Source organism: Liolophura sinensis, chromosome 8 (genome assembly GCF_032854445.1).
Source record: "Liolophura sinensis isolate JHLJ2023 chromosome 8, CUHK_Ljap_v2, whole genome shotgun sequence".
Taxonomy (NCBI): Eukaryota; Metazoa; Mollusca; class Polyplacophora; order Chitonida; family Chitonidae; genus Liolophura; species Liolophura sinensis.
In genome coordinates this window covers 38,012,370-38,039,521 of record NC_088302.1, presented here as the reverse complement: position 1 = coordinate 38,039,521, position 27,152 = coordinate 38,012,370, and the positions used below count along the sequence as shown (strand labels likewise).

At 41.0% G+C, this 27,152-nt stretch overlaps 2 protein-coding genes across 2 annotated transcripts; one reads left to right on the top strand and one right to left on the bottom strand.

Annotated features, from left to right (window-relative positions):
• Positions 1-350: 350 nt before the first annotated feature.
• Positions 351-3,929, bottom strand: LOC135473994 (uncharacterized). The gene is made up of 4 exons (XM_064753971.1): positions 3,744-3,929; positions 2,435-2,592; positions 1,780-2,024; positions 351-1,036 (listed from the first exon to the last, which is right to left on the bottom strand). Exons 1-4 carry the CDS (start codon positions 3,853-3,855, stop codon positions 553-555), a joined length of 999 nt encoding a protein of 332 aa, XP_064610041.1. The 5' UTR covers positions 3,856-3,929; the 3' UTR covers positions 351-552.
• Positions 3,930-12,601: 8,672 nt separating this feature from the next.
• On the top strand, positions 12,602-26,092 carry LOC135473495 (loricrin-like). Its single transcript, XM_064753346.1, has 6 exons — positions 12,602-12,615; positions 12,765-12,960; positions 21,276-21,882; positions 23,501-23,670; positions 24,728-24,954; positions 25,918-26,092. Exons 1-6 carry the CDS (start codon positions 12,602-12,604, stop codon positions 26,090-26,092), a joined length of 1,389 nt encoding a protein of 462 aa, XP_064609416.1.
• Positions 26,093-27,152: the final 1,060 nt, after the last annotated feature.

Sequence of the window (27,152 nt, the reverse complement as noted above, 5' to 3'; positions counted from 1 at the left end):
CGAACTTGGTAAACCTGAACACCAAGGACTTGAGAATTCTACAAGGCCAAGCATTTATTTATATATGTATTTGAGTGGTGTTTCACCTATACCACAACGGTCTGCATTATCGCGGGAGAAAACGGAACTGAGCCTGGGGCAAACCCTAAATCATCCGCAGGTTGGCATCAGGCTTTCCCACGTACGACTAGAGAGGAAACGCCGTTGAATAAGTAAGATATTCTTGCACGCAGGGTTAAACTCCAAAAGAGAGGAAACAGCACACGCCATTTGTCTCGTGGCAGCAAGTTTGAAAGGTAAGGCTGATCAATTAATCCGCAATGGACATAGCAAATCACAAGTCATGAAGATGAATTAATAATAGCAAAGCAGAATTTATTTCGAACGCAGTAAAACAAGCGCACAGATACGTTCATCTCCAAAAAAGGACAAAATTAACAGCGTCGAACCAGAAGGACTGATTCTTAAGCTCATACATGGGTATTCTCTGCCGACTTCAAATAAAACTCAAACAAACATTTTACAAACTGTGGGGTCTGCTTATCCACCCGTTTACCAGTAGTGAAGGTTGTAAGGGGGAGGAACCCTAGGAGTAGGGGGAGTTGGCCGTCTATTATTATTCTTATTGTTGTTTTTGTTGTTCTTATTCTTGTTCTTATTCTTATTCTTGTTCTTGTTCTTGTTCTTGTTCTTGTTTTTGTTTTTGTTCTTGTTTTTATTTGGGCGTCTTACAGGAGGTCGAGGTCGAGGTGAGGGACGTGCGGGAGGTTGAGGCCATGGGTCTGGGGTAATGGCTGGTTCTGGTGTCCAAGGGTCTGGGTTACTGGGTGGTGGTCGTCTCGATGGCTGGTTATTGCCTGGTGGTCGTCTCGATGGTGAGTTATTGCCTGGTGGTCGTCTCGATGGTGCTGGGGGATTGGCTGGTGGTTGGTTAGGGTCTGGCTGGTCAAATTTGTCTTGAATAAAATCCTCCAGGTTGTTGCTGGCTGCGGCATCACACTTTCCTTTGGCCAGTGATTGCATGAAGGTTATTATCCTGTACATCAAAGAACGATTTTATGGCTAAATCATAATTTTATACCTGAATCATAATGAAATACAACTGTTTCTTGTGATCAAGATGATATCCATTTTGTTGTGCCTATGCTTTTATATAGCATCCATGCCGGCTTCCTCTCGGGCCGTAAGTGGGAAGGTCTGACAGCAACCTGCGGATGGTTGAGGGTTTTCTCCGGGCTCTGCCCGGTTTCCTCCCACCATAATGCTGGCCGCCGTCGTATAAGTGAAATATTTTTGAGTACGGCGTAAAACACCAATCAAATAAATAAATAGAATTATATAGCATCTTATGAGTATTATACTCAAGCAAAGTTTAAAGAACTACACACAAACGGACTTTCCAGGACTTTGGAACCCGGTGTTCCAAAACCCTCACTCTTTTAATGCTATTGTATGTTAAATGTGATGACAACCGGCATTTTGAGTAATTAGGCCTATAGACCTGTGACGTCTTTTGCCTAATTCTACATAAGCTATGATTCCAGGGGATATTCTACTATTTAAGCATTTACATGAACTTTAAGAACAATACCCTAACTGAGAAAAATTGACAAGAGGTCGTATTTCGTCGGTTACGTGTAATGATTTGCAAGCTATCACACTGCCATTGCGTCCCTCGTTTCACTCTCTGTCCTCCACATAAACCCTGAATCCACAGCCTACAGACCATTCTTCAGGGTACTTAATTGACAGTTTAAAAGTAAGTACATGTATACTTACGCCTCAGATTCGGGAGTGGTACATTCTTCATAAATTTGCCAGTAAACTTCTAAGTCCTGATCGTTCTTAATGAGGTCACAGAGAAGACCTTGCTGGAAGAGACAGCTCAGATGAGAACCAGCCGTGCCGAACCACGAGAGCTGCGCAACAGACTCAATTTTGGAGCAAGTTCCGGCAGACGTTCCGTAGAAGGGAATCAAAGCTTTGATCTGGCAGGCTTTGACTAAGGTGGCGTACTCCTTTCCCTGCAAGTTAACATAAGTCATCGAATGATGTAAATTCATAAATGTCTCTCATAAATTTAATTTCCAACACTGGAACAACTATTTTGAGACCAACAAGAAAAACTCTAAATGCCCAGGCACACTGCTCGATTTACCAACCGAGCTACCAAGTCAGATGGAAACGGATAGATTATTAGAGTTTCACTCAAGACAGTGTTTTCACTGGTCTCTAGGTTGTTGTTTCACTTTCAGAAAGTAAATCTTTCTTGATGTATTAACATGAGTGCATTAACAGCCATAAATACGTATTCTTTCAGTCAGTCTACTTTAAGGCAAAAATATTTTACAACATCCCAACTGTCGCTGAAAATTCTATCCCTTTTTTCAGCTCGCCTGTGTACAGGTGATAATGAAATGGAACAAGTACTCACGGTACTGGAGAGGGAGTTGTAGTTAGCATCAGTGGCCACGCAGTAACGGTTCAGCAACTCCGTGACGCTGGCATCGCAGTTCTGACGATGAGCGATCCACCCAAAGAACTTACACATGTTGCAGTCGCCAGCGTCCACACATTGAGGAGTAACCAGACCTGGGTGTGAAGAAACAACGGTGTTAAAACGCTGGGTGCTTCCACGCGCTCAACATGTTGGTGAAACGAATGGTAAAACGAACATCAAACCTAACCATAGCAACACTGGATTTTGTTACAAAAGAAATTACGTTTGACAGACTACAGAAAAAGGTTTCGAAAACCAAATCTAGAAAATGTTAGCCTTTCAGGGATGGAGCCCTTAATATATCCTAGGTCTAGGTTCAACAAATGCTAAATTCCCTTTGAATCACTGCACAGCAAAGGTGTTTTTTCCAAAGAACACTTAAGATAAACATAGGAGCGATATGATCAGTGTACTGCAGTCCGTGTCATGGTATAAGAATGTAACTACCATGGCAACTTAATAGCGTCAACATTGGCTATTATCGTAGTTATGTTGGCTGTTTTGTGATCAAGACTATTGATCCTACCGGTATGCTAAATATAGCTTGGAGCAATAAATCAAAGACTCCTCTCACCATTTAACCTTTGTCTTAGGTTTCCTTCCCTATTGCAAAGCATTATACAGAAGGTACAAGGGTAGTTATGAGGACCTTGGTACAAGGGTAGTTATGAGGACCTTGGTACAATGGTAGTTATGAAGACCTTGGTACAAGGGTAGTTATGAGGACCTTAGGCTGTTTTAAGACATGGGTGCCAGTTTTGTAGCATAGATGCAAGTTCTGTTAGGACGCTTAATCATTGAGACGAGCGTCAGACTTCTCCGTCCTAACATCGTCGTAACAGGCTGTCTTACCAAAGCCCATTGGCTTGTTCTTGAGACGACTTAGCCTTAACAATGGGAACTTTCATTATTCCGGCAAAGAACTTTGACGCGAGCCAGAAAGTACTGTGCCTTAAAAATTACCGGGTTACAAACATATTTGATGATATTTTGGAATCATTAAATTATACTTAACTAAATTTCATGTCTTCCACTTTTTGGCATTTCCTCAAAACTAGGAAATAGACATGGAAAAGAGAAGTACCATGCAGTGATGAACTTTCATGATCAGCAGAGATCGGTTTAACGAAGCGTGCTTCGCTATAAGTAAGCCTTTACCTAGTATTAAGATTTGAGGCGCAATTAGCCAAGGGCTACTTAACACTGAAAACGTTTCATGAAACTGACCCAATGTTAGACTTACTTGGATCTGGTCCCCGCTCCCCAGCAGTCCATAGAGGGTCCAAGGTCGTTGCATTACAAAAGGTCACCGCCAGGAGGAGACCGGCCAATGAGGCCACCCCAGTCATATGCATCTTATCACAGGGGTGTCTTCTTTCGCTAATACTCGAACAGAATCAAGAATCAAGGGGAAAAGAGGCAGATAGTTGCTTGGGCAACCCTATTTAAATGGTTTTCGGGGAAGGCTTGTGGGTTAGGCGGTGGTAATCATTATCACGACACTTTGCCAGATCACGTCCGAATGTCCTCATTAACTCGTCTCTGTCAGCCTGATATAAATGGGCACTGACGAACTTTAGTTTACAAACAATCCACAGAAACGCAAACTTAATTAGCTTTTTTTCGCTAAAAGTCATCAACACGCATTGCTACCTTCGTGTTCTAGCCTCCATTTGGTCTAGAACCGTGACGCAATGCTCTTCGAAGGCATGTCAAGTCGACATTTATACCGGGGGTAATGAATTCATAGGGAGCCCGCGTTTGTATACACGTGAAGTCGGTCGGGTGGACATGCAGCTGTTTTTAGATTTTTTTTTTTCAATGAGACGACGAAACCTTTTTCGCAGTATTTCCGGGCACGTTCATGAAGCGGACCAATGAAACCACAACAGGCCATTCTTTAACGACTAACCATAAGGTTTCGCAAAGTCTGAGGGATATATGTTATTGATTACAATGTATTGTATCTGGGTTATAATATAAAACTATTCCAAAATAAAAATCATATTATACTTTTCGATGTTATGTGATTGTAATTACTGTAGATGTTCCCATCAAAAATCGAAACGAAATTTAGCAGGAGGGTTTTGTAACGAGTACAAAGCTGTGCGATGGAAAATCGTCGAATCAAGAGAATATTTTCAAAGTTTGTAACATCATTTCTTAATTAAATGAAAATATCTTTAATTAGAAAACAGGTTTTGGCAGTATAAACTTATGCCACCAAATGATTACGTACGCACTGGAATAGTTAGCTATAAATCATAATGGGATACTATAATGAGATAGACAACGAAGTCCAGAATGCAGTAAACCACATGGATTTCTGCTGTAAGTTACGCTGCTGTACTGTGGCGTATTAGCCCTGGGCCACAGGATCACGAAGCAATCTTAGATTTAAGTCAAAACTTCAACCATTAAATTTGGTGCGTTCCTTTCCCTTACACTTCCCTTCAATTGATACAGGGAACATGTATGTGAAATCAGTTGATACAGAGAATATGTATGTGTGATCAGTTGATAGATGGAATATGTATGTGTGATCAGTTGATAGAGGGAATATGTATGTGATCAGTTGATAGATGGAATATGTATGTGTGATCAGTTGATACAGGGAAAATGTGTGTGTTTAACTAATAGAACAAAGGTATACGTCACTAACTGACACAGGCTTCTATCCTTTTGAACAGATGATGCAACCTTACTCTTCGCCATTATCCAGGTATTAAAGATGTTCGTCGTTTGTAGCATACAGTTACCACCTTGGCTGTTATACCAAGCCTGCATGATTGGTTAAGTGTGTGGACGATACAGCTTGTACCGGGTCTAGGTACGAACGGCCAACATATACTGCCCAGTGTAATGAATACCATCAGCCCACAGCAGTGTGACATTTGCGGGATAGGTAAACACTGGGAGGCCTGCACGATCTAGGCGCTGGTGATTGGCTGTAAGATTCATTTGCATATCCGTGACGTATGACTAGCTAGATTCTGATGACAACAGGCCTGCCTTGACATCTGGGAAGTACTTCCTTGAACGTGGACGTAATATAAATACAAATGTAAACCCCAATATAGTAGTTGATATGTCAGTCACTTTATCCTAGTATCAACATTAAGAATGAACATTGGTACCAATGCTACTATGTCGGTAATAATTTTAAGATAGATATTAAACTTGGTATAAATTGAGGGAGCAAATCTGAGTACAGTAGTCCATATTTTAGTCAATTTATTGGTCCCTACATCAAGAATAAACATTGTAATCGATACTGTGTCATAATAATTTCAGTCAGATTTGAAAACTTGGTATAAAGTGAGAAGGCAAGTCTGAATATAGTTGTCTATATTATGGTCAGTGTATGAGACCCATCATCAGGAATAAACACTGGTACCAATGTTACTTATAATAATTTCAGTCAGATTTGAAAACTTGGTATAAAAGTGAGAAGGCAAGTCTGAATATAGTAGTCTATATTATGGTCAGTCTATGAAACCTAGCATCAGGAATAAGCACTGGTACCAATGTTTCTTATAATAATTTCAGTCAGATTTGAAAACTGGGTATAAAAGTGAGAAGGCAAGTCTGAATATAGTAGTCTATATTATGGTCAGTGTATGAGACTCAGCATCAGGAATAAACGCTGGTACCAATGTTACTTATAATAATTTCAGTCAGATTTGAAAACTTGGTATAAAGTGAGAAGGCAAGTCTGAATATAGTTGTCTATATTATGGTCAGTGTATGAGACCCAGCATCAGGAATAAACACTGGTACCAATGTTACTTATAATAATTTCAGTCAGATTTGAAAACTTGGTATAAAAGTGAGAAGGCAAGTCTGAATATAGTAGTCTATATTATGGTCAGTGTATGAGACCCAGCATCAGGAATAAACACTGGTACCAATGTTACTTATAATAATTTCAGTCAGATTTGAAAACTTGGTATAAAAGTGAGAAGGCAAGTCTGAATATAGTAGTCTGTATTATGGTCAGTGTATGAGATCCAGCATCAGGAATAAACACTGGTACCAATGTTACTTATAATAATTTCAGTCAGATTTGAAAACTTGGTATAAAAGTGAGAAGGCAAGTCTGAATATAGTAGTCTGTATTATGGTCAGTGTATGAGACCCAGCATCAGGAATAAACACTGGTACCAATGTTACGTATAATAATTTCAATCAGATTTGAAAACTTGGTATAAAAGTGAGAAGGCAAGTCTGAATATAGTAGTCTGTATTATGGTCAGTGTATGAGACCCAGCATCAGGAATAAACACTGGTACCAATGTTACGTATAATAATTTCAATCAGATTTGAAAACTTGGTATAAAGTGAAAGGGCATGCTTGAGATATTCATGCTGTTAGCTTGAAAAATAAAAAATCACAGCGTGAAAGTAAGTCAAGGAGATAGATATAGAGGTTGACAAAAGACTTAACACTTGCATATATATTAACTGTATAAGAGCGGAAGAATTGTTTATAGCTACTTCACTATATATTGTTAAATTAGATTTGAAATAATTTTTTTGTAAATATATTTTTTGGTTAGTTTCCAAATACTAGTGTCCTTAAATCACTTATATGACTTTGGTCCGGTTCATGTGTGGAAGATAAGGAATGTACCTCTCTATGGTAGGCCTGTACTTTCGCAAAATTTCGTGCGTTTCGTACCAAGAAAGCCAGAGATAACACAAACTTTGAAATGATATAAAAATGTAACGAGTCTTTCACGAAACACGATACACACGGACGTCACTTTTTCAGATACATTTCCTATCTTAACACGGTAAATATGTCAGTGTATGAAAGAAGCCGGAAAAGGGGTAGGTGGTTTTGAAAAGATGAGCTGCATGTAGTTGGAGGTTTTTATCTAAATGTATGTGCATTGTGAACTTATCTGTGTGAAAGTAAAGTCTTCAAATACATTCATAAGTAACAGTCCAGAGTGTCTGGTAGGCATTCGTAATGAAGCTCCCTGTTACAAGGACCCAGTTTTCACGAAGCTCTCTTAACGTTACGAGCTCGCAACTACCATGAAGACGTAATGCCTACACTACTGGTTTCAGTGGTAGTTAAGTGAACGCAACGCTAAGAGTGCTTCGTGAAAATCGATCCCTGGCCTATTTATATATATTTATGTGCAAACTTTATTTAAAACTTTGCTGGCTCTCAGTATGCCGGGATGGGTTAAATACCAGTAAGTTGTGAGAATTGGTCCTCTGCATGGTGTCTTCAACATGCCGTTCCAATGAGGCAGCCTTATGAATATGTCGGTCTTATAAGAACAGCCTCAAGCGTGCACAGGGATACACCGAAATAATATCGAAAGTGAAAGCAAACACTGAAATACTTGTAGCTAGATGGCCTTTATACCGGTATGTTAGTAATGAACTATACGAGAGTCAGATTAAATTTTGGATTGCATTCAGACACCCGAACCACTGTAATGTATATATGACGTCATAAGTTTCCTTCAGTGGACGAGTTGAGTATGTTACTCATGTATAATAAATCACGTGACTATTGCCATTTCAAACATATTGCATATATATTTCACTCAGCTGTCAAAGTGATACTAACTCCATTATCAGAGTGGCAGCTGTACATGACCAAACTTGGTATTTACATATATAGCCCGTGTAGGCGATGGGCCCAGTAGCCTAGATGTTGTAAGCTGTGATCCACCCTCTTGGTACCTGCATGGCTGTTATGTGTTTGGGCATGGATTAAACGGGACAACCTGAAGAATTTTTTAGGGCATGTATGGTGCGGATACTCGATACGGCTTATATGTCTAAGTATGCAGATTCGCTTGACTACACCACTGCAAATTTTCACGACTCCTTCAAAAGATACACAAGTCCTGGACAAGTGCTTTTCTAAATGCAGTAAGCACGAAACGCTATAGAGGACACGAAACGAGTACAGCAAACCATTCTTTGTTTTTGGTTTACTGCCATGTATGGCCTATTGTAAAGGAAAATCATTCTCATACTATGATTAAAACATACACTAATTCTCCAACCTTTTCAACAACCTCTGCAGCCAATATCTTGAAACATTCTGACAGACCCATGGGGTGTAGAGAAATAATATGCACAGTTTTATGAAGGTTGCATCTTCAGTGACCCAAACAAATCGTTTTAGCGTAATTTTCATAATAATTGTATGCATAATTTCCACTTAAAAAATGCTTTAGAGGTTGAAACTTTACAGTATTATTAATAATATAATATTAGTGGGTATTATAATAACGAGTGTACAACATTTCCGTCTTAGTTTCATACACTTTGACCTCTCTAGAACGGTATTGTGTACCATAAAATTTAAAACACTGCATGCTTCTATGACTCTCTTAAGTAGTTACATAAACCATTTTTTGTTTTACAACGTGCCAACGAATAAAACAAAGGAAACAAAAGCACACATAAATTTTTTGAAATGCCATTTAGAAGCTCGATTGATGAGCACAGGGCAATGTAGATCCCACGGATAATAGGCCGTTTAATCTGTATATGCCGGCAAATCTGATGTCCAACCGGCTTGCATGTTATCAACAGCACTTTGAATTCATCACCAAAATTACATAAATAATAAAATAAAGTCACTAGGCTTTAACAATATAACAGTATGTTGGCATAAATTTTCTTTAATATGCATCTAATTCCTTCTTTTTCCGCTTCACCCTTTAAGCCTGGACATACATAAAAATTTGAAATCAAATAATACATAAATAACAAAAATATACTTTGCATTTAATTGAAGCGTGTTTACTTCATTTGTGCATGCACTGTGTTTTGTAACAGTAAAGAAAATAAGGTTTGATGATGTATTTGATATACTTGTATTACGTTTCGATAATAATGATATTAGAACTTTCCGTCACATTTTGTTTCAGCCGTCGCATGACTTAATATATAACTAGTATACATAAATTTTCAAATAACAAATCTTGTCGAATTTTATTTAAATTTTCTACATGAGGCTACCATTCAGTTAGTTACATGTAAGAATGATGTTTTACGCCATAATCAGCAGTATTTCACTTACACAACGCCAGTCGGCTTCTTATAATGAATTACCGGAGAAAACGACTGGCCTGGCTAGATGCTTGACAAACCTCACCACAAAAGGCCACTCCTGAAAGTGACAAGCAATTAAATTAGAGGAAAGTTGGTGATGCCGATTCAGTGTGAACCTGTTAATTCCGTCGGTCAGTGAACATATTATAACTTGCTTTTCTTTTTTACTTAATGTGTGAATAATTGTTTAGATTATAACACGTCCTGCAGTTACTATTAAACGGGGATATAAAGGGGAAAAAAGACGTAAAGACCAAATGAATCAGACTTGGTTTTATTTGTAGTGGATATTTTTTAACACAAAAAATAAGCTCAGATTTGTGAAATCAGCTGATGTAAACAGTGACAAAAAAGTGAACAAATGTCGGTGTTTTTAAATAACTAGTTACTGGCCCTTAGCATAGTTTTGTCTAATTAAATGTTTGAGGGATGATACGACATTTAACTAAGATGAACAATGGCTTAAGACGGGAGTTTGTATCTTCGAGCGAACGGGGACATCTTCCCATGCAGGGCCAAAGCACCTCGGAGACACTTGTAAAGGCTATATATCAGTGGAATTCCTTTGTCTGTCTCACCTCCCTTCATGAAGTCTTGTGATAAAGTTGTGTGACTCCTGAACTATAAATGACAGACATTCTCCCAGAAAAGGCAAACGGGAGCCGGTCGCGCGTCTTCAGACATGCTCAGGCATTTCCATGGACGCGGTATCCTCGTCATTTCGTTATTCTATCTCATTTGGATTACCTGCGTTTGTGGGGAGTGGAGAAAATCCATCCACGGTGAGCAGACAGTGTGGGTCTGGGAGAATATACCCGATCATGCAAAGAACGACACTCTTCAAGATGCTTCTCAAGAAAAGCTGGCGGATGCTATTCCAGAAAGTCAGTTTTCGTCATCGCAACGGTTATCCCAAAAGGAACTGCTTAATCGCCCGAAACGTGGGTCGTGGGTCACAGCAAAACGCATGAGTACGACCCGGAGGCCTAACCGCCCGAACACAACAAGACCACCCTGGTACACTCGTCCTACCACCCAGAGAAGGCCCCCAAGCAGAAGGCCGACTCGACCATTACCCGATCCATGGCACGTAAGCACACCCAGGCCCACGAGACAAACGTGGAGAACCACCAGGAATCCCCAGAGGCCTCCGATAACACGTGAACCTTGGAATACAAACCGACCAACCACAAGAAGACCTTTCCAGACACGACCCCCTGGATGTCGCCCAGGGCAAAACGGATGTCGGTCTCCTCAAACACAAAGACCGTGGAGAACCACAAGAAATCCCCAAAGGCCACCGGCAACATCACGTGACCCGTGGTACACAAACCGACCAACCACAAGAAGACCTTTCCAGACACGACCGCCTGGATGTCGCCCAGGGCAAAATGGATGTCGGCCTCCTCAAACACAAAGACCGTGGAGAACCACAAGAAATCCCCAAAGACCACCGGCAACATCACGTGACCCTTGGTACACAAACCGACCAACCACAAGAAGACCTTTCCAGACACGACCCCCTGGATGTCGCCCAGGGCAAAATGGATGTCGGCCTCCTCAAACACAAAGACCGTGGAGAACCACAAGAAATCCCCAAAGACCACCGGCAACATCACGTGATCCTTGGAATACAAACCGACCAACCACAAGAAGACCTTTCCAGACACGACCTCCTGGATGTCGCCCAGGGCAAACTGGATGTCGGCCTCCTCAAACACAAAGACCGTGGAGAACCACAAGAAATCCCCAAAGACCACCGGCAACATCACGTGACCCGTGGTACACAAACCGACCAACCACAAGAAGACCTTTCCAGACACGACCTCCTGGATGTCGCCCAGGGCAAACTGGATGTCGGCCTCCTCAAACACAAAGACCGTGGAGAACCACAAGAAATCCCCAAAGACCACCGGCAACATCACGTGACCCTTGGAATACAAACCGACCAACCACAAGAAGACCTTTTCAGACACGACCTCCTGGATGTCGCCCAGGGCAAACTGGATGTCGGCCTCCTCAAACACAAAGACCGTGGAGAACCACAAGAAATCCCCAAAGACCACCGGCAACATCACGTGACCCTTGGTACACAAACCGACCAACCACAAGAAGGCCTTTCCAGACAAAGCCTCCTGAATGTAGACCAGGGCCCTCTTCACCGAACGGATGTCGGCCTCCACAAACACAAAGGCCACCCTTTCAAACGAGGCCACCGTATCAGACAAGACCCCCGGGGTGCCCCCCAGGTGGTGGGCAATCTGGTGGCTGTCGACCGTCAGTTACACGAAGGCCTCCATATCAGACACGACCTCCGTATAGGACGCAAAGACCATCCTTTCCGACAAGACCCCCGAGATGCCCACCAGGGGGTGGGCAATCTGGTGGCTGTCGACCATCTGCTACTCGAAAGCCTCCATATCAGACACAACCCCCGTATGGGACGCAAAGACCACCATCTCAGACGCGCCGTCCCTATAGAACACAAAGGCCACCTTTTCAAACTAGGCCACCATATCAGACAAGACCCCCGGGATGCCCACCAGGGGGTGGGCAATCTGGTGGCTGTCGACCATCTGCTACTCGAAAGCCTCCATATCAGACACAACCCCCGTATAGGACGCAAAGACCACCATCTCAGACGCGCCGTCCCTATAGAACACAAAGACCACCCTTTCAAACTAGGCCACCATATCAGACAAGACCCCCGAGATGCCCTCCAGGAGGTGGGCAATCTGGTGGCTGTCGACCGTCTGCTACTCGAAGGCCTCCATATCAGACACGACCTCCGTATAGGACGCAAAGACCACCGTTTCCGACAAGACCCCCAAGATGCCCACCAGGAAGTGGGCAATCTGGTGGCTGTCAACCGTCTGCTACTCGAAAGCCTCCATATCAGACGCGACCCCCGTATAGGACGCAAAGACCACCATCTCAGACGCGCCGTCCATATATAACACGAAGACCACCCTTTCAAACTAGGCCACCATATCAGACAAGACCCCCAAGATGTCCTCCAGGAGGTGGGCAATCTGGTGGCTGTCGACCGTCAGTTACACGAAGGCCTCCATATCAGACGCGACCCCCGCATAGGACGCAAAGACCACCATCTCAGACGCGACGTCCCTTTATAACACGAAGACCACCCTTTCAAACGAGGCCACCATATCAGACAAGACCCCCGAGATGTCCACCAGGAGGTGGGCAATCTGGTGGCTGTCGACCGTCCACGAGACCTCCTTGGAAACTTCCCTCTCGCTCCCCTCCGGGTCAACCCCAGGGATGTAGGCCAGGGTTACGGAGACCCCCAGGAGGATGTGGCCACGGTCAGCCCTGGCAGCCACCACGACAGCCCTGGGGAACCAGCAGTAAGTGTTGCATTAAGCAATGAATCATTGCCCGCCTAAAACATGTCAGTCAACTTAAGCGATGTACTATTTCTTTGCTGTAATACATCTAAGGTTCTGTGTAGTTGTGCTCCTATAAGTAAAGATATAGTTCACAAGCACTGCATAGACGGACGTGTTTTTACTCAGTTTGGGGTCAACTTGTTTGGGCAAGTAATGTTTCTCGTTGTCAGATACCGGTATGGATTTCTTGAGACAAAGACGTCCGTTAAGCTTTACTGCCCTGTTTCGGTAATAACTTTAACATAAGACCATCGAAAAAATGAAGAATACATCATCTGTATGTTTGAAACGGGCAAACTTCAACCGCATCATGACGACACAGAAGGGGATTTGTTTGTTACAGAGAAGAGCTAGAAGGAAGTTTTGATGGAGTCTTGCTAATCGGGCAAATTATATTTTTGACGGTGTATTTCGTGAGTATCTATGGGGGAAATTCGTATACCAGCCCTCAACCAAAATGGACGCTCTCAGTCAATAATGAAAAGACCAATTTCCAAAACAACATTCAGCACGAACCGCCATAGACGTACACTATAAGAAAGAATACACGATGCAAATTGTTGTGTTAAGTACTATTTTTTACGGTGTAGTATGCTTCACTATGTATAGTATTTTTGATGTGAAGAGATTTTATGCGTTTTGTTGACAGACTGTGCCAGCCAGATTCAAGCCCCCGATTGCCAGTTTTATGAATGCCTAAACAAAAACAACCCGTGTCCCGGGATGGAAGGCGCTGCTGTGGATGTAGGACGGTTTTACTGTCAGCGTGCAAATCATAGCCTTACAGCCTATTCCGACAAGGTAACGTATACAGTACAATATAGTCAGCTAAAGCGTTCTTACCGTTGCTGCCGATCTGTCGTAGTAAGTAAGGTTGCGGGATCGAATCTAGCTCTCGCTGCGGCTTTAAGTCAGATTTCTTAGATACGGGAAAGGACGTTGGTTTACTCCAGTTGCTTCCACCTATAAATCTGATCAACGCCGTGTAAGAGGAAAATTATTGAGTAAAGAACAAAGAAATTATTATTTCTAGTCGGAAAACGTAATGCAATATACACCCCTATTAACCCTCCTAAAACCCTTAGTAAAAATAACCACAATACGCATATGATAACAAGTAAATATCTTTTTAATGTATACATGGCAAAAAGATTAAATATGCATGGACGCAAATATGATTAAGATGTGTTAGTTTAGTAAGAAATGGCTGACCAAAATGATCTACAGTGTAGCACAATTTTTGAATTACAGCTTATACCAATATTTCTCAAATACTGTGTATTACAGGCCACAAAAAATAGTAATTCAATCTGTATACTAAATATTTCTTCAGATAAATGATTTGTAAACACATTTTTTTTTAGCACTAACTAAATTCTGTATTCATCCACAGGGTCGAGAATACATTCAGAAAGTCCGTGAGTGTCAGATCAGTGCTATAGCGCGCGGTTTGACAACTTGCTCGCTGACAGAGCTGCAGGGTATTAGTGCTGTGGCGGGAGGCAGGGCTAAGGACAACTGCTTTTGGCAAAATGGTCAATTCTGCCAAGTCATCGGCAACAAAACCGACTGTCAAGTTTTGTACAGCAGCGTCCAAGGAATAAATTACTCAAGTTATTGGTAAGCATTTCGTTTACTTTCACACTGCGTAAAATAATGTCCTGCTCAATTCATTGGCTTATGTTACCAGTCGGTTCCCGGTTTCCACCCACCATAATGCTGACCGCCGTCGTATAAGTGAAATATTCTTGAGTACGGCGTAAAACACCAATCAAATAAATAAATAAATAAATATGTCACCAGCTTTTACGCTTTGCTGTTATGATCGCTCTATATCGAGCTTCCGTTCTTGCAACACTCATGGTCTGTAAGTTTCATTGCCCTACCTAGGCCTGTGAAGCTTTGTCCAAACTTAACTGCTACCACTAACAGCAGTAAGCGGTAAGAACGACCGAGACCGGAAGAAGGAGATAGAACCACCCTAACCACAATGCTCAAAAGCAAGGGATAGGTTTCTCTTTGATTCTTCAGTTCATTTATCTTGACTGAGAAACAGACCAGTGTGGTTGTGTTACATTTATTGATTTACTTGATTGGTGTTTTACGCCGCACTCAAGAATATTTCACTTATACGACGGCGGCCAGCATTATGGTGGATGGAAACCTGGCAGAGCCCGGGTGAAATCCACGACCATCCGCAGCTTGTTGAAGACCTTCCCACTTACAACCGGAGAGGAAGCCAGCATGAGCTGGACTTGAACTCACAGCGACCGCAATGGTGAGAGACTCCTGGGTCATTACACTGTGGGTTGTGTTACAAATGATACAAAGTAAAGCACAAAGTTTAGATACTAAAAATTGTCAAACTTTAGTGGATTGTTGAAGTTTTTGCAACTGTAACCATACAATTCCACCTCTGAACGTTACACATTGAAGCGCAAACTAATCCATCTCTGTCAAAATACATTACTTTCGGACTTTAGGACAGACGTGAGGAGATTTAAATAGACACTTAATTATTCCTGGTTTTAGCTATCACTAAAAGGAGTGTTTAAATAGCACCGCTAATGACAAAGATGACATAATCGACACTTATGACCTTGTACACGTTAATACATAAACGTATACCCATTACTGCTCGCATCCAGAATTACACGGGCACCTCAACGCGCAATTTTATTTTCTAACGGTGACAGTTACTTCCTTTGCACCTCGCTGACTTAGTTTATTATCAATATCTACACAAACAGCAATGTGAACTGAACCAAAAGCTTGCAGTGTGGACTCGATGACATTTGAAAGCTAACTACACTTAACCATAAAGCCTATACGGACAAATGGTATTTTCTACCTCAGGCCTATTTTCTCCTGTCCGCTGAAAAGGCAAAGTTTCAATTCTGCACGCACATTTCTCCTTTGAACCGGAGTTTTAGTTAGACACAAAAAGGGGTTCATATAATCAATCACCTTATTATTCAATCAGTTTTGATCCTTTCTTCATATCATTATGTACGGTAATTAATAGTCGTGTTTTCTTACTTCTTGGTTTTTCTTGCTACTTGTTGTATATTTCCAGGAGAGACATTTTATTGAAAAAGATGCATATTCCCGGACTGCAGTCTCATTCGATTCAGTATTTTCATTCGGCTTGAGATAAATTGTTTAATCTTCCTCAAAATAGAAGAATTTCAAAATATGATATATGCTTCTTATGTTTCCAGCATATACAGATCTATGTCTAATCTGGTGAAAGAATGCAATGCCACACAACAGGCTTCCTTCAACAGTAACTTCAAGACAAATTTTGATACAGAGCTGGAGAAAGCGGACGTGGATACTGACAGCTACAGGCAGAATTACGACAAAAACTTCACATAATAAAAATAAAAATAAAGAAATAACCATAATCCAGTTTTGTATAAGTAGGAAAAGTTTTGGGAATGAATCTTTTGAGCTGTAAATGGAGATATTGCTGGTAATTAAATTAACAATGAAAGAATAGATATAAGTGGAAATCGTTTCAAATAATTCTTTTATTTTAAATAATTCTTGTGGGAATATTTATACTGTTGAGTTTATAAATTCAAACAGGGACCGGTATCATGAAACTCACTTAGGTAAATAAGCCGCTAATTAGCTTGACAACGTATGTTGTGGAGATATAAAGTGCACTTAGCCAGCGGCAACTTAACACTAAGTAAGCTTCATGAAACCGGCCCCAGCTTAACACTTTCCCAGTTCTTGTGTAGGGATGTTACGCAAACAAACAGTCAATAAACGTTAAATATTCTAATGTTCATGTTCTGTATTTATACTCGAGAATAAAAAAATATACATGTAACCTCGAAGAAATATTTCGACATACATTTATCACATCGTCAGGAAATACCTGTCACACAATATATTTACCAAATTGAGAAATTTGACTGTCCTCGGAGATATGTTTATACTCTATTACATGGAAGTAACAAGTTGGTCATGTAGCTAACATCTTATTATGGTAATATGTGATACGTGTGTATATGCAATCTCAATAAACTGGCTAACATGCTGTTACGGATACCAACAGAATGTGTGCTGAGTACTGTAATGTCACTGGTCAGTAGTGGCTATTTTGCATTATAGGCATTAGTCTGCAAGCAAGAGATTCGATGTAATAAATAAATAAATAAAAAATTAAATAAAAATCATGAACTGTTTCACTTTACGATGCCCGGCGGTATATAAAGATGAAGTCAGGAAGAACAACTAGAAAATGTTACGTGAAGAAGCTGGAAATGATTACGGTACTTTAATGACGTTCAAGTTTCAAAAATGATTCTTAAAAAAAAAAGCAGAATCCAGACGTGTTCCAACGTAAAATAAATGAAATTTAATTACAAATAGTTTTTTGTTTCAAAAATTAAATGGTCTAGTTTTGGCAATTTATTAGTTGTTTGTTTCATTTTCAAAATAGTTTGATCCGGAAGGGAATACGGCGATTTCCAATATGAATTGACTGATTGAGTTCTTGGCTGGTTTCCACTGTGGACTGAAAAGTTGTTCATCTAATTCATTTATTTCCATTATTGATGATTGATTGGTTAACTGAAAGTTCTTAATGCATTTACTGGTTGACTGGTTGATTTTTCTTACGTCTTGACTAGTTTACTGATTGTCCCTAATGAGTTGATCAGTTGACTGATTGATTGATAGATTTTAATAAGAGTGACTACATTGTTTGTTCAATAGCAGACTGAATAAACCAGTGTAAAGGAAAGCTATCGTCATCTTTTTAGCATCTTGAATATCATTTAAATCTGCAAATCTGTATTCTCAAGAGCTATATATACGCTTACTGGCAAGACAAGATCCTCTAGTAAATTTCATTATAAAACCTTACAAGGAAAGGGGCTTCTATGGCTTAAAGGAGAAGAAAATTTAAATATCAATCAAATACCATTGAGAAGAGTATGCATTTCCGCGCAGGTGCATGCCATAACAAAATTCTAATGTGTACCTCATGGTGATAAATTATAAATAAAGTCTGTGCCAACATCCGCTGTGGGCGACTCCATTTTGCCTAAGAACTAGTCCTGAAGTCTTCTGTGTTAGGAGGAGAATTGCCGTCTGAAACCACCGAAGTGCAGTTCGTACATCTCCGGTAGAACTCTTCTTCCCAGAAGATAGCGAACAGGACAGTTCATTTTCCGCTTGACGATCGGGAAACCGGAATGTTGGACGTAGGCTCCGAGTTTACACGAACAAGCCGGCAGTTTTAACGACTCTCACTGGCTGAGAGGCAACACACCCCCGCATAAATTACAGGGTGTTAAAGATGGAGGACGCGATGGACTTAGCGATTTATTTCAGCTTTGGCGTATTCAGGCTTTACGTGTATGGCGAGGAAAAATCGCAAAAATATGCAGCGGGCACCACCAGATAGAAAAAAATGTGTTCTTTTCAGCCTATAGTGTCATGTTTTTAAGTTTTCTTTTCCTTTAAACTTCGTTATCTTCGCAGCTAATATGGTCACAGAGAGACTCGAATCTCTCGTTTGTTTAGTTGAATGAGGTTTGAGATCGCTTTCAACGTTATTTGGGTCACATAACCAAGGTCTCGCCTTGTAGCATGCAAAACCCAATAGATGACATCCTGTTATAGTCTAATAGATATCATCGTTAGAATTAATAGAATATGTGTGTTACATTTAACAAAATAATCTGCTACTATAACAGAATACATTTTCGCATCACTCAGACAACAGACTTTCTGTTAAAGTTAACAGATTAATTTTTTGAGTGTAAAGGGGGTGATTTACACCAGCCAGTCCAGTTTTCTCAACCCATAAACCTGAAGGCCATCATACAAGGGAACCATTTTGAAATATAGTGTTTAGCACCTATCAAATAATAAATAAATCCATCTATTGCTCAATTTTTTTCTCTTAACTTACAAAATGAATACCTCTCCTCGTGAACAAGGGTATATGACATGGTTCCTGGCGTTTTTTTTTAAGAAATCAGTTTTAACTGCTCTGGGTTTATAAGAGGCGGTGAGTTTATATTTATTTATTTATTTGATTGGAGTTTTACGCCGTACTCAAGAATATATCACTAATACGAAGGCGGCCAGCATTATAGTGGGAGGAAACCGGACAGAAACCCACGACTATCCACAGGTTGCTGACAGACCTTTCTTCGTATGGCCGGAGAGAAAGCCAGCATGAGCTGGACTTGAACTCACAGCGACCGCATTGGTGGGATGCTCCTGGGTGGTGAGTTTATATAATACTGATGTGAACTGTTAAGTCTTAAACATAACAGATATACATGTACTGTGTATTAGAATATTTAAAAGTTATAGTTTAAAATTAAGGCTACCCCAAAACAGGTCTTTAGATGCAGAGTGAATCTAACAGCGTTTTGCGTAATGCCGAAAAAATCTTTATTTTGAAAGTTTAAAAACTGATTAAGAAATAGCCCTTTGAGCGAGCGTCAGCTCAGAAACAATGACATTCATATTTACAAACCTTTCAAAGCTGCCAAGGCATTTCTCTGTGGCAGTTGAATAGACTACTATATGTGTAGAATAATAACCAGGACTCCGTTTTACAACGCATGTCGCAAGTCAAGCGCATTTACCATGATAACGCATCTCGTTACGCCATGCGCATTTTGCGACTACTTCGCAAAATGCGCATGGCTTAACGTTCATGACACCATATATAGTAGAGATATACGTGACCAGGGTAAATGCGTTGCAACAGCTTTGTAAGACAGGCCCCAGAGTTGATTCATTTCAGACCAGATTCCATATTAAGATGCTCACTGGTAACGTACGCTTTCATGTATGTACTTTTTCCATGAGTAAATATATAATAATGTCATGAATTCCAGTTAACTGCAGAATTTTACATAAAAAAATTATCAGGTTCAAACTGCTTTCTTAGAAGCAACACATTTCTCGCGAATCAAAAACTGATGTACATGCAAGCCTTCGGAGATCTAAACGTTCGGAGATCATAGCTGTTCCTGAAGATAGCACGTCGTTTTAAACTGCAGTTTACATTGTTGAGTACCGCTTTGGTGGCCTAATGGTTAGAGTGTCCGCCTCGAAGTCGGGATCAGCCCCGGATCGGGTTATACCGAAGACGTTAAAAATGGTACACCAATCAAATAAACAAATAAATATACTGTAGTTTGAATAAGATAAAATCCAGAGCGTTCGAAAGTGTGTGATGACTGTAAAACAACTCCACAGAGATGAGCAAAACGGCCTGCAATGTTTCTTCCGCAACAGCAACCCTTTTTTCGAGCATTTCCTCAGACGGAAAAGCTGGTGGTGCGCACGAGACGGACATACGAGCGCGCGAGATCAACGGTGAAGTCTGGTAAAGTCCGGTGTAGCATGAAGGGAGGGCACGGTCCTTCCCATTTCCCAATTCTCTAACCCGGCAGTGAGAATCACGGTCAGATCCCAACAAGGCAACACCACAAAATGACGTCTCGGCCTTTCTGTGTGATTACCAGCATCCCCAGTCTCACACGATAACGACATGTCGGCGTTCAGCTCCGTCAGCCTCTGATCAGGTGCGTAACAGCGAATACACCGGAAACTGGTCAAGTTGCACATTCCAGATAAAACCTTCCTGGCAGCACACATCGCCCCAGTCTCCCAAGGTTCTCATTACACAGCAAAATTGCAATCGTGCATAGTAAAATAACATCATGCTAAAAAACACATCAGCGCATTGAAAACACTAAAGGCCCAGAAGAGTCCATCGGAGTAACAGCACTGGTATTTCATTATTTTTCTTGTTTTTTTTTTGTCTATATTACCTTTATTTTGTTTTTAAATATAATTAAGACATAACTAAAATAAACTGATATATCCCTGTGAATCTTGGCTCAGTAATTTAGTGAGTTGCTTTGTATACGAAGAACTGACTATAAAGGCATTTTATTAGCTATGATAATATTGACGGAGAGTTGTGAACTCTCAGAGCATTCCTCATCCGTGCAATAAAACCGCGGCCAAATTGACCCAAGCCAGAGTCTGGAAATGTCAAGTGATTAGAGAGATTAAAAAGCGGAGCACAAAGAGAACTGTACATCCTTTCACGGAGCGGAAACTATGCCCGACACCTCCCTGATATATATAACACATTCCCAACCCTCAGATACCAGCAGTTTTGGAGAGGGGAGTCACCATCGGTTGAAATTATGGAACATCGATATTTAATTTTACTTGCTTCATGTTTAATCCTGGTTTTCACATTTCATAATTGCCAGTGTCAGGACGAGAAAGATAAAAAAGCTGACAAGAACCCTAAGGCAAATATTACAGCGAAAGCTGCGAGCTGGAGGAAGAAGCAAGTCACTGCGTGGAAATGGCAAGGTGGCAAAAGATGCCAGGGTGGTGGTTCTGGCTGCAGGCAACCCATAGGTGGTTGCCAAGGTGGCAATTGTAGGCCGCAGATCGGTGGATGCGTGGGTGGACAATGCGGTGGGGGTGGCGGAACCTGGGGTGGTGGATGTGTTGGTGGTCAATGCGGAGGAGGTGGAATTTACCCTGGAGGCGGTGGTTGTGTCGGCACACAATGTGGCGGTGGCGGTGGCGGTGGAATTTACCCCGGTGGCGGTGGATGTGTCGGTGGCCAATGCGGCGGTGGCGGTGGCGGAATTTACCCTGGAGGCGGCGGTTGTATCGGCAACCAATGCGGGGGTGGTGGTGGAATTTACCCCGGCGGCGGTGGTTGTGTCGGCACCCAATGCGGCGGTGGCGGTGGCGGTGGCGGCGGAATTTACCCAGGCGGTGTAGGCTGTACAGGGGGACAGTCCGGCTGTATACCTAACTACGGCGTTGGCTACTCAGGAAATCCTTGGCAAAACTATAATCGTACGTACAATTCTTTTACGCGTTTTGGCTCATGCTGACTTTTTCGTCTAAGGCGTCGCAGATGACCGGTCAGGTCGAGAGTTCGAATCCAGTTCAAGCTTATGTGTCCATCTGCAAAGTGACGCACTGTCACAAGTTCTAATGCTGTCTTAGTCGATTATTATCAGTAGCATTATCCCTGTATTTTCAAAGCCAGGAGGTTAAAAAAAGACATATTTGTTCTGCTTGTGACATCAGACATGCCAGAAATATTGCGTCGCGCTTGAAACATGGGAAAAACCCTAATTTTAAAGTTTGTGTGGAAAACTATTCATATTGGTATATCTCAAAAATAATATTTGGTATAACTATACAGTTCCCTTAAACGGCAGGTATTTTCAATTATCGTGTACATTCTTAAGATGTTGGGCTATAAATTTTACGGGGTCTCTCTAAAAAATCCCTTACTGAGCCTGATCACAGGTTGTACTATGTCCACATTTCAGCGGACGACATTTGCACTCTCTGGCACCGGTTTAATTCCCTGGCATTTATGAAATATTTGTAACCTTTTAGGGGATCTGTGGCAAATCATACATACGAAACTAGCGAGGTTTGATTTGTAAGAAGTACAACAACATTTTCTACAACGTATGTGTCTGTATACTTACACACTATATTCATGGAGGTCTCCCAGCAACTTGTGAATGGTCGTGGGTTTGCCCTGGGCTCTGTTCGGTTTCCTCCCAGCACAATGCTGTGGTGTAATATAATATTATAAAATAAATTTATTATATAATAAATTAACAAATAAATAATATTCATGGGTGAAAATTGGTATACAAACATCATATTCCTGTAAAAAATGCAAACCTGCAGATGTATCCTGTAAAGCGGTCAGACAAGATGAAGTAGATGTAGCAGATATACTTCTTGTGGATTTCGTGGTAATGAAAATTATTAGTATACGTGAAAAATAATGGCATGTAAATATCGTAGGGTTTGATACGTTTATTTTGTTCGGAAAAACACTAAAATAGTTTGGAAAAAATGCAAAACAAGCTACATTCATTCCAAGAGCTCTTTTTGTTTCCAAGAACATACAAAACTGATAATGAAGCATTTTAACGCTATACAAATATAGGATATTGATTCCTTCTCTTTTAGTCAAATATTAATATTCACTTAAGACAGCCGGAGCACGAGCGCTTCATAGTTCAGAAGGTAATATTGTTTAATGTACACTGAGCTTTGGGTTTACTTCAGGTGTTGGTCAGGTATTGGTTACCCGACAAAGTACCAGTACGACTGTTTCCCCTACAAGGATGGGCTCTGTCGAGTGTTCTTAAAATAAAATGAAATTAAATGAAACAAATACATTTTACGTCATGATTATTTTACGTTTAATTTCATAACTTTTCTCACGAATTGGTTTTTTTTCGCTGTCAATTTCTCTCACTACTATTAACGTTATGAAACTGTTACTAAAATATTCCCCCCCACCCCCCATAAATGTAGTATAATCCACCAATTATGCTGTGATAACACCGCATATCTGTAATGTATTTTAGTTCCGGTATACACAAATGCAGTATACTCACGAATACTTGTACGTGTTGATTTTTCTTTGTTTCCACAGAATGGGGCAATCAACAGAATTGTTACAACAACATTCAGCAAGGAAACTGTAACTTTTACAACTGCTACAACCAACAGTACCAGTGCCCATCATCTCAGAATTACTGCCTGGGGTACGGACAGCCGTACTGCCAGAGAACTAACCAGTGGTACAACTCCTACAACCAAGTGGTAAGGGCTAGACTCGTACCTTGTAGTCGAATTTAAGTAATTCAACGTCAGCATAAGACCCCATGTTTCTGCATGTGCCAAAAAACTCAACATAAAAATAACATATATGCTGCATGAATATAGAGCTTCCTTAAATGGTATACCAAAAGACAATTTGTCCATGAAACAATAACTTATTTCAAACAAGCGTTTTGTTTTCTTCTTAGCTCAGTTTTGTCATTTTACCGAAGTTCACTAAATAAAAGTATCAAGCCTACAGCTGTGAGACAGGTAGTAGCATAACTATTGTAAACCTTTGAACAAGAACAGGATGAATGGCTTTAACGCTACATTAATTGGTAGTACTACAGCCATATTGTGAATCGGACATATCAGAAACAGGAATCCGCTGTAAACCCTTTCGTATTAACTGTATACGTTTAACACATCAAAACATATTCGCGTCCATCTGCTTGTACCGAAAGCTTAACATGTCCATTTCCTTGCACCGACAGCATTGTGTGTCCATCTCCTTGTATTGACAGGGGGCCTCCGTGGCTCAGTTGGTTCGCGCGCTAGCGCAGCGTAATGACCCAGAAGTCTCTCACCAATACGGTCACTTTGAGTTCAAGTCTAGGTCATGCTGGCTTCCTCTCCGACCGTACGTGGGAAGGTCTTCCAGCAACCTGCGAATGGTCGTGGGTTTCCCCCGGGCTCTGCCCGGTTTCCACCCACCATAATGCTGGCCGCCGTCGTATAAGTGAAATATTCTTGAGTACGACGTAAAACACCAATCAAATAAATGAACTGTACTGACAGCATTAGATGTCCATCTCCTTGAACGGACAGCATTGCATGTCTATCTCCTTGTACCGTCAACATTGTATGTTCATCTCCTTGTACCGACAGCACTGAACGTCCATTTCCTTGTACCTTCAACATTGTACGTCCATCTCCTTTTATCGCCAGCATTGCATGTCCATTCCCTTATACCGTCAGCATTATATGTTGATCTCCTTGTACCGTCAGCATCAGTACTCCGTTTCCCCAAATCATGTGTTCATTCTATCATTTTCAGGGTCAGAACTACATCAATAACGTTCGTCGGTGTCACATGGGATCTCTGTTACCCAGCGGGGGTTCCTGCTCCCAGATAAACCAGCAGGGATACGGTGCACTTATCGGTCTAGGGGGACAGAACTCTTGTTACTGGCAGAATGGTCAGTTCTGTAACGTGATCAGCAGCCCACAGAATTGCCAGGCTATGTACAACAACTATCAAGGCACAGGCTACACAGATTACTGGTGAGTTCAGACACAAACATGAGTTCAGTGCTCAAACAGGGTTCACCCTTTTTTTTGAACTTTAAAATCAAGAATTTTTGCAGATCTCTTCGAGAAGAATACATATATTAGCCTTTCACCAGATAAGCAATCATTAACCATGATTAGGCATTGAGCTGTAATCAATCAATTAATCAATGAAGGAAAGCCCACCCCGTTGCCAACTTCTACGAATTTCAGTCAAACATCTTTAGCTATTGCACGTTGTTTTTTTTTTGTTTTTTTTTTCAATAAAATTTAGGAAATTCAAGAGCTTTTCAAAGCCTTGAATGGCTTTCAGTTTCCAGAACTTTTGGTTTTATTTAAAGGAGCTCTGTATACGTCATAAAATTCATATCAGACTGGCAGTATTATAGGCGAAATATAGGCTAATGCGCTTAACGTAGATGCGCCAAGCAGTTCTCCATGCCACTCTTTCTATGGGTCGGTCCTTCGGTCAGTTAGTCGATCCAGCTTTTGGCCTCCTATCCTATCTTATTACTTAGTCATTCAACGAGGATCTCCGAGTACAAGACGACACGAAACTTGTTGTCGACACGAAACACGAGTTTTGGCAAGCGAGCCATACCTGTAGCTATTCTTTTGCTAGCTTACTGCGACCTTTATAGGCCCACTCGTATTGTATGAGAACAACGCTCACAGTTACTTTTCTGCAACCGCTAACACTCAACAGATCGCTAGTGGAGACTCGCTTCGTGTGAAGCTGGTTCAAGCTGTTTGCGTCATCTCACAGCTGTTGCGAATTTGCGCTTGTTTTTTCTAATCATGACCATCCCAGTACTAACGTATTCTTATTTATTCATTTGTTTGTTTACAGCCATTTCCATGAATGTTTCACATTTAAAGTCGAATATTCACGACCCTGTGTTTCCTTCTCTTGTGTTCTCACAACCTCTCTGAAATCTTATGTTTGTCTATTCCCAGCATCTATCGATCCTTGAACAACCTGGCCGGCCAGTGTGGAGGTCAGCAACAACAATACTTCCAGCAATATTACGGCAACCCGTACATGCAGAACCTTCAGCAGTCTGGCGTGAACTACGGCGCCTACAACACGCACTATAACCAGAACTATGGCCAGAGTTCCTGGAAGAAGTAAATCATTTGTAACACCATATCATTTTATCAAACTTTTACCATGAAGTCTATGTGGATTGGTGGCCTTTTTGACTTTAGTTTTGCCTGCAAGAATATCGACAGAGTTTTAGGGATGAACTGTACAGATTTTTTTCAACTTTAGCAATACCAAGTCCAACGTTACCGTAAAAGTAAATTATTGGAGAGAAAATGAAGTAAAACAGTGAAATAGAGACAGGCAACGCAAAGGAGTGTCGTAGAGAAATATCCATGCCACAAAGCAGAGTCAGACAGACTGATGGTTGTATTATTCCACGTCAGCCATGCTAACCACATCTTTATATGGGTTATATTGTATATTAACCGCCATGAACTGTTAATAAAAATGCCTGATTATTTGACATTATCATAAAGGAAATAAAATGTACATGTACGTCAACAGGACTTTTTTCTTTGGTATTCTTAGCAAGGTTTTTTTTTTATAGCGTAATCATAATGATTTCTACATGGGATGAACCTGTACTGTAGTAAATCAGTGAAGAGAACTACCATACGTAATCAGAATGATTTGTACCTTGAATTTGTCTGGTGGTGTAGTGAAAGAGTGAAGGGCACTGCCATACGTAATCAGAATGATTTGTACGCGAGATGAACCTGGAACTGTAGTGGATGAGTGAAAAGAACTAAGATTATGTAATCAGACTGATTTTATAAGTTGGATGGACCTGGTACTGTAGTGAAAGAGTGAAAAGAACTAGCATACGTAACAAGAATAATTTATACCTTGGATGGGCCTGGTACTGTGGTGAATGAGTAAAGAGAACTACCAAAGGTAATCAGAATGATTTGTGCACTGAACGGACCTGGTATTGAAGTGAAAGAGTAAAAAGAACTACCACATGTAATTAGAATGATTTGTACATTGGATGAACCTGATAATGTAGTGAAATATTGAAGAGAACTTCTATAACTAATCAAAATGATTTGTACCGTGGATGGGCCTAGCACTGTAGAGAAAGTATGGAGAGAACTACCATACGTAATCAGAATGATTTGTATCGTGGATGGGCCTAGCACTGTAG

What these genes read in the sequence shown, in the direction of transcription:
- LOC135473994 (XM_064753971.1), bottom strand. Translation starts at nt 3,855, where the DNA reads ATGCATATGACTGGGGTGGCCTCATTGGCCGGTCTCCTCCTGGCGGTG. An exon ending in GGAGCGGGGACCAGATCCAA is followed by an intron (nt 2,593 to 3,743) that starts GTAAGTCTAACA and finishes CTTCACACCCAG; the next exon opens with GTCTGGTTACTCCTCAATGT. An exon ending in ACCACTCCCGAATCTGAGGC is followed by an intron (nt 1,037 to 1,779) that starts GTAAGTATACAT and finishes TTTGATGTACAG; the next exon opens with GATAATAACCTTCATGCAAT.
- LOC135473495 (XM_064753346.1), top strand. An exon ending in ACAGCCCTGGGGAACCAGCA is followed by an intron (nt 12,961 to 21,275) that starts GTAAGTGTTGCA and finishes CATAATTGCCAG; the next exon opens with TGTCAGGACGAGAAAGATAA. An exon ending in TCCTTGGCAAAACTATAATC is followed by an intron (nt 21,883 to 23,500) that starts GTACGTACAATT and finishes TTGTTTCCACAG; the next exon opens with AATGGGGCAATCAACAGAAT.